We start from the raw sequence: 8,218 nt of genomic DNA, 5'->3' as shown, positions 1-8,218 counted from the left end.
CTCTGCAAAGCCTGTTCTGATGTGAGGGTGCTGCTCCAGGACTGTCCAAGAAGCTCCACGGGTGCCCTTTTTGGGTGCCTGGTGGGGTGTCCCTGCTCCAGGGCATCCCCAGAGCCCCTTCCATTGCCCCCGTGCTGTGCGCAGCCTCCATCCCCAAAGGAAGAACTGGAGCTGACAGCTCTTTGGGGGTGGGCAGCAGGATTTTGGGTTGAGTTTGTACAACTTTTGGCTCAGATTTTGACTTTTCCATTGTAATTAGGGTCAGGCTCCTCCTTGAGGCTTTCTGGGGCCAATCCATCCCTTCCTCCAAGCATGCAGTGAGCTACAGGTGGTTGGGATCAGTGTCCCAGAGTGGAGTTGACTTTGGGTAATCAGGAGTAAATACGTTCAGGTTTGAAGACATCATCAGTCCCTTCAGGTGCTCCTTGGCTGTGGTTACAGAATGGGCCTTTACAAGCGTGTAGGTGACAGGGCTTTGCCCTGCTGTGTGTGATGGTGTTTATGTTGAACACTGCTCTGCAGGAGTTTGCTGCCCAGGTAAAATCACTGCTGAAATGAGGAGGTCAGCCTGATGGAGTGTCCTGCATCGGCCTTGGGTTCATCACCCTGGGCAAGTGGCATCTCTGTGTGTGTTATTACAAGCACTGGGTACCAGCGGGCAGGGCTGCTCCTGACAGTGCTGTGATGGATTAAGATGATCCCGAATCTCTATTGTTTTGTAGTGAATGTAGAGAGAATTGATGACTGTTGTATCCAAGCAACAAGGAGGGGATGAGAGAGCTTCAGCATCTCCAGGGCTGTGATATCTCTGGCAAGGTGCAGCTCTAAGCCATAGAGTTGTTCTTTGTATTTGTTCAGACTTGGTATTATCTCTGCGTGCTGTATAAAGGGAGCAGAGATCTGTATCATGGGGTGGTACATCATTTTCTCTCGAGTTTGCTTCCATTTGCATTTGGTCTCTGGTTTTTGCATAAGATGCGCTCATTGCCTTAGTCTGGGGGCCAGAAATGTAAATGGATTTAAGAAAGCAATTAGAAGGAAGAACAGCTCATATCCAACATTTAAATCCATGCAGTGGGGATGAGTGCTGACTCGGCAAGCCCCTGGCTGCAGGTCGGTGGGAATGGGAGGGTTCAGTGGGAAAAGGATGTGGTACCTGCAGCTCTGCTCCCTGGGATGCAGCCTGCGTGAGACAGGGCTGGTTTGATGCTACGCTGCAAGCCTGTCCCTTCTTGTGTTCTGTGGCAATGGTACTTTAGAAAGATGCTGCAGAGTGGTGGGAGATGACACGCAGCATGTCCTGAGAATCCCTGCCCATGGGGACCCTCATCTCCCAGGGTTTACCCGTGCAGCTCTATCAACCCTGCTGCTGGCGTGCAGCAAGATGGGGTTTGTGTGTTTGGGAGCTATCCGGGTAAAATAGTTTCCCTCCTCTGAATGCAGCAACTGCCCCGTGCTCTGTGTACCCTCATCCTGTGGCTCTATGGGACTTCAGCAGCTCTGGGGCTGCCCAGGCACGGTGCTGGTGCTGCTGAGCATGGATGGGGCAGCAGCACTTTGGGCAGCCACAGCAGACTGTAAAAGTAGAGCCTGGTTTAGTTCCGTGCAGACAAACCAGCCAGGGCACAGGATGCAGGGAAGGGCTTTTGTCTGGTGTTATCAGCTCCAGTTCAGCCTGAATTTTGATGGGTTGCAGACGTGGCGACACTGCAAAAACCTTGGGGTTTCTGCTTGGGTGATGTGCAATATTTGTTATTTAAACTTTATCAACAGTTGTTGATAGGAAACAAAAAAAGCCCTCCAGTGGGATGGCCACTGGTGCAGCTCTTCCAGCTTTAATGGAACCACTCTTCGCAGAAGTAAATGCAAGGAAGTCAGTTGTGCTTCACAACTTGTGTGTTTTACACCTTGAGCTTCCTGCTGTGGCTCGGGTGCGTGTCAAGGCTGTGTTTACACTAGGAGCCATAGAGATACCTGGATAAACTAGCACCAAAGCATTTGTAGTGGGGGCACAATAGAATGACAAAGCTATGGTGTGGTTTCTCGCTTGTGTCTTGCTCTCCTCCCCTGGCTGGACAGCAAACCCTGTAGAGCATCCTTTGCCCCTGCATCCTGCATGCAGGTGATGGCACAGCTGTAGGGCAGTGCTGTGATTCCCGGAAGTGATCCATGCTGATGGACAGCCCTGGGGAGGCCCGGAGAGGAGCAGGACCCGTTCAGGACGGCAGCAGCAGTCTGTGCCCTGCCCTCCCCGGCCCCCGGAGCAGCAGGGATCCTGCAGGCGCATTCACAGCTGTCCCCGAGCTTTCTGTCCTGCCCCAGTTCAAAGGCTCCTCCCGTGCCTCCGAGGATTCAGCCCTGAGTGCCGATGGTTTCCACATCAAAGCCGGGCATTGTCTGGGGGATGTCGGGCCCAGGCAAATTAAGGAGGAATTGGGAGCTTCAAACCGGGAGGGAGCCGGGCAGTGCCTGCGTGCTCAGCGCTTGTTGGATGGGTGGTGATAGCTGTTAAAGCAAACCCGCCGGCGGCTGGAGCCAACTTTTATTGAGGTCTAAGAGATCAGCCCCGGTGGCTTTTGGGTTAATGATGAGAAATCTTGGAAGTGCTGGGTTTTATGCAGGAAGGGACGATTTGGCACCCAAAGTCATACTGTTAGGAAGCCAGACAGGAAAAAGCCAGTCCTTTCCATTGTGGTGTTTATTGCAAAATACAGTCCAAAAATCTAACTCTTGAGGGATACCTTCAAAATACATAGAAAAAAGAGATTGTGCTAAGCAATAATACAACTTATTAATAACGACATCAGGCATCAAGAATTCTTAATTCTTATCGTTAAAACCAAACCAACAGTACAGGAGTTGCGAACTGCTCCTCTTCATCCAGTACAAACACAGGAAGCTACTGTCTATTGAGGCAGGGTTCTGGTACCCAAATACAAAACATAAGAGGGGAAGGAGGGGGAAGGAATCTGTAAACACTGGCTGTAAACTTAACAAAGCCCTCCACAGGCTGCAGTCATCTCCTCACATCAGAAAGTGCATGAGTTTCCCGCTAGGAATGCTGCTGAGCAGCCGCTGTGCATCAAGGGCTGGGGCTGCCCCAGCTGTGGTACCCGGGGCTGCTGAGACCCACTTCTGGCCACAGCTGGAGCCCCACCACTGGCCATGGTGGAACCACTGTCAGTGGCACAAGGGGTTGATCCCATCTAAGAAGTGAACTCTTCCCTCTGTCCAGTACACAGGTAAAGTGACTCCTGACAAGAAAGAAGTACCATTAGTAAACATTTACTACTAGTAAACACTGAAGACCCACCATGGAAGCAAGGAGGACCGCGGTCCCTCAGCGCCCGCGCTTTGTGCTTGCTAATCTCACAGCATCCATCCTCAGCAGGTCCCTCTGGACCCTGGGGATGCTCTCTCCCACCCCAGCCCCACCAGTGGCTGCCAAGCATGGGGACACCATCGTGTCCTCCTTGGGCACCACATCTGCCCCTTTATCTCTTATGACCCTTGTTCCTCTGCTTGACGTGGTTGGGCGCAGCGGTGTCGCGCCGGCTGCAGAAGTGCTTTGCCACCAGCTGCCGGCACTGCTCGCACCGCACCGTGCAGCACCAGTGGAACTTGCAGTTGCAACTGGCCACCACCTCGGTCCTCCTCTCCTCGACCCTCAGACCGCACTCAGTGCACAGCCGCCGGCAGCTCCTCCGCTCCCATTGCGAGAGGTTCTTGCCCGTCTGGAGGCACTCGCGGCCCTCGGTGCCATGGTGGCCCAGGCTGGCGTTCCTGGTGCAGTAGTCGGGAGAGTCCTCCAGGAAGACCAGCTCCGTGGCGTGGACGTGGTGGAAGGTCTCTGCCGTGGCCCCACGGCTGTCGGCGCTGTTGCCGGCTCTCATCCGCCTCTTGTCCATCTCCAGCTTGTGGGCTTGGTCGTATTTTATCTTCAGGTAGTTCCCGATCTCGCGGAACTCGGCGAGCTGGAGCCAGCAGGTCTGGATGCTGCAGCTCCCAGACACGCCGTGGCACTTGCAGGTTCGCTTCATTGTGGCTTTCACGGCCTTAATGGAAAAGGTGGAGGGGTTAGGAGCAGCAGAGCATCATCATTTCGATCCCGAAATCACAGCACTTCTAATTCAGATGGCAATGGGTCAAAAGTAGCTTGTGCTCAGCAGCATTTCAGGTCCTTCCAAGACATGAGCTGATGCTCCTGGAAAACATCTGTCCCTCTTCACTGATTTAAAGGACAGAGATAAATGGGCACAAACTTTTGTCTCCAGCCCTTGCAGGAGCTGTTTCTCCAGGCCAAGAAAGAGGCCAGGTCATGCCCTTCTCAGGCTGCTCACCTTGCTCATTGCAGCATCAGCCCTTACAGGGGTTTCATTCAAAACGTGTGAAACTGCTTTGGAATAATCATACCCAACCTCTCTGCATCTCCTCCAGGCCAAGCACTTCACAGATATTATCTACCTATCTCTCTCTGGTATTTATAAGGTCCCAATCGCTGGTATCTATGTGAGATTAAGCCTCGACACACCCTATCAGATAGGTATGTTAAGTGTTGCCGTCCTTGTTTTTACAGACAAGGAGGTTTGGCAAGATGCTGAGAGCCTGGCCCAGGGTGTGGGGGTGAATCTGGCAGTGAGCAGGGCCAGCTCCCACCTGGCTTTCCCGACCAAATAGCTTGGAAATGCATATTGCAAGAGGGTCAGGTGGTTCTTGCTTTGTTTTACAGACCAGACAAGTACAAACCCCACGCACTTCTGAATAGGCGGTGTGTGCTGGTAGTTAACTGCATTACACAAAGCTGCAGAAGCTGCAAGTGGGAGCAACTCTTGCTGCAGTTCCTTTTGTTCAGGTTTAGGGCCAGATTCTGGCTGTGGTTTTTAATCCATTAAATGCTACAGGGCCTAAATTATCACAGAGGGCTGCAGACAGGGACCTGAACAGCCACAGAGTCTCAGGTTTTGTTTTCAGTGTAGACATTTCAATAGAGACATTTTCAATATAGACATATAGACATTTTGTTTTCAATATAATGTCTATATTAGTATTTGATAAATAGTAGTTAATAATGTCTGTATTAGTATTAAAATACATTTGACTTACAAGTCTTCCGACTTCATTGTTGTGCAGGTTAATCAGCGCCCGGGTATCGTGTCCTGTTTCCAGAGCATCCACAAAGAGCTTGGAAATCCTCTCCCCAAACTCCACGTTGTCGCTGCATCCTCCCCAGACCCAGCCTCGGCCACCTGCAAGACAGAGGCACATTGAGCACAGAACCATCCCATCGGACCCAATCCTGCCCCGGTACCCAGATGGAGAGGAGGTGTCAGCCCATCCCCAGGCCAGAGCTCACCAACGCGGCCGTTCCTGGAGTCATCACAGCCGCAGCTCTCGAAGTCCCCCATGCTGCAGTTCCTGGTGAGGGTGTACATGACACCGGCCGAGCTGATGGCGTGCACGAAGGATGTTTCCCGGGTAGCTGAAGGAGAGAGCAACAAAAAGCTGTCCCATACAAACATAGAGATGGGGATGAGGATCTGTGCTGCAGAGGTGCAGGAAGGAAAATACCCACAAGTTTGTGCAAAAGTTAATGAATGTGCTCCAGAAATTAAATACCTGTGGAGTCTTCAGGCTTCAGCATCAAGGGTTGCAGTAATCTGGCACAGTATTATGCAGGTGTCCATGCATGGGATGGAGTAGGACCCTAAGGCAATGCACCAGTCCCTCTCTGGCCAAGGTTAGTTATCACTCCCTTCCCCTCACTCAGCTCTCCTCTGTCCTTTCCTGCTCAGAGGGGGCACGTTTGTGCTTTGATCTTGCCTGCTGGGGAAAGTCATCACTGATCTTGTTTCACCGGGTGGTTGAACCTGCGCTAACAGCTGTCTGCGCCCACACTTCTAATCAATCTAGCTTCTTTTTTGGCTTTTCTAACTCATTCAGAGATGCTGCTTTGGGGGAAAAAGGAGATTTCTGCTTGTTGAAGTAGAAAGCATTGAAATAGATCCACGAGTTTCTTATGAAGACAGATTAGCAGTGCATGTCCCTGGTTTCTCTCCTGTGCTTTTCCCCATTGCAAGCTCAGGTGCCTCTAGCATTGCACTGCTGGGATGCCATGCACTGAGTGCAGGAGCAAGCCCATGGAGCAGCAGTGCAGGAAGGACTAAGCTCTAACCTAGCATGGATAGTGATCCAAAGAGAGCCTGTGAGTCATAGGAAATGATAGTACTACTTATTATACCCATTAATACAGACAGAGGGAAAACCACCGCAACACTTGGGATACCAAAGCCCTTCTCCATCAGTTTAACTGGCAGCACCGGCTCCCTCCAGAGCACATCCCAGCCTGTACCCAAGGGCATCCCGGGATGCAGGTAAAGGCGCACTCACCGCTGCGGAGCCGGTTGTGTGTGGAGAGCTGCAGGGCGCTCTCGGGGCAGTTCCAGCGCTCCCATCCGAACTGGAACTTGCACTCCTCCATCCCGCTGTGCGCGCCGGCCGCCACGCTGCTGGAGTACGTCAGGTAAGCCTGGCACGGGAGACGGCGGGGTGAGAATCCACCACACGTTACCATCATCATCAGTGATAACAGACACAAACGGGTTGTGGTCCTTTCCCTCACCCTCAGCAGGACCTGGAGCTGATACACTCTGGGAGTTCTGGCTCCTTGGAAAAGCATCATTTCCCACTTGCAAACCAAAATCACTGTGCTTTAAATCCCTGTTAGTCCGTGTGTTAATTACCTTAGGTCCTGTCATCAGAAAGTTATTCACAGACCTGAAAGAAAAGAGAAGAAAATGAATCACTGAGCTTGCCACAGCCTGAAGAGCATCCCTAAAAAATGCCCTTTGCACTGAGCTGGACCCTACCATGCTGCTGCATGGAGAATAGCACCAAAGACCCCTGCGATGGAGAGGATGAGGAAGGTGCTTCTCTTCATGGCTGTCACAAGGAGAAGGTTGGATCTGTTGTGCTGGTCCGTAGCTCTCCACACCACAGGTCCCGAGTGAGCAGGGCCGCCTCCCTCTGCTCCTACCCAAGGTGAGCTTCGGGGTGGAGGGAAGCTGCAGGAGCCACCAACCCTGATATTTATAAGGTGAAGTTGTGAATAGTCAAAACCCCCCATTCATTTGCTACCCAATGACTTAATGTGGCAAAAAAGCTCCCTCTCCAATGGGTGACAAGGAACCGCCTAAGGTTGCACTTCAAAAGGCAGCACAGTGTCCCTGGGAGCAGGATGGTCTGAAGCAGAGCAAACTTCCCTAACAATGGGACACTTTTAACTCTCTTTCCCCATCACCAGCCACCCCTTTCTGCTGGCCCCGGCTCTGCTCCCCTTCTCCTTTTCATCCCCTGCTTGCCAGGCAAGGCTCATCCCTGTTCCTCCGAAATAACAAGCTGATGCATTTCTATAGTTCCCGAAAACTGCCCGAGGAGCTTTAACAACCCTTCTGTAAAGAGCTATAGGGAATAGACCTCCCAGGTCTTCTCGATGGGAAGAGATGCGTTCAACGGCGGGGCTTTCCCCCCCCCCCCCCCTTCTCGCCTCTTTATGATGAAAGTTGCTGCATTTCCATCCTGATAACAGCGTGCAGGGCTCGGGAGTGTTTGGGAATCTCTCTCATTTTCAGCTTGGGAACGCTGTGTGAATCATTTATGTGGTTTGCTCCATGCTCCAACGCTGTAATTAGGGGAGCAGCTTTCTGGGGTTAGCAATTTCCCTACGGTGGAGGCTGCGCGCTGGCTCCGCAGGCAGAGCAATGCCCGCACCCCGCAGCGGGGCCAGGGGCCTCCACCACTGCTGAGCCATCAGGAAAGGAAAACCCTTATCAGAGGAAACCCCAAAAAGCCTCTTAGTTGTTACAGCCAATGTCATTGAGGGCTGTGAGGAGCGGTAGTGCAGAGATGGTGCTCATGGAAACTGCTTGGTGTGTTATCCTGTGGAGGAATGGTCCTTCACCCTGAGCAGGGATCCTGCCTGTTGAGTGCTATCCCAAAGCAGTGCCATGCTGCTCTGGCAGGCACTGCCCCATGGCACACAGCATCTGCTGGTGCTGGCTCCATGGCAGGGCAAAGGTGCTGCCCTCTTCTTCCTCTCAGCTCCCCATCTGAGCCCTGGGACACCCATCTCCTGGTGATAAATCACTGCTGCTGCAATCCTGATGGGGCTGCAGATGGGAGGCTGAAGGGAATGGGACCGCATCACGAGCAAAAGGGGGCA

General features: G+C 52.4%; 1 protein-coding gene across 1 annotated transcript; it reads right to left on the bottom strand.

Annotated features, from left to right (window-relative positions):
* Positions 1 to 3,494: 3,494 nt before the first annotated feature.
* Positions 3,495 to 6,937, bottom strand: WNT8A (Wnt family member 8A; the record flags this gene model as incomplete). Its single annotated transcript, XM_080627171.1, has 6 exons — positions 3,495 to 4,055; positions 5,104 to 5,246; positions 5,354 to 5,479; positions 6,388 to 6,526; positions 6,741 to 6,774; positions 6,867 to 6,937. 6 exons carry the CDS (start codon positions 6,935 to 6,937, stop codon positions 3,495 to 3,497), a joined length of 1,074 nt encoding a protein of 357 aa, XP_080483297.1.
* Positions 6,938 to 8,218: the final 1,281 nt, after the last annotated feature.

This window comes from Psittacula echo (genome assembly GCF_963264785.1).
Source record: "Psittacula echo genome assembly, chromosome: 11".
NCBI classification, from domain to species: domain Eukaryota; kingdom Metazoa; phylum Chordata; class Aves; order Psittaciformes; family Psittacidae; genus Psittacula; species Psittacula echo.
Note: the sequence above shows the minus strand (reverse complement) of the source record. Positions and strands in the feature narration are given on the sequence as shown.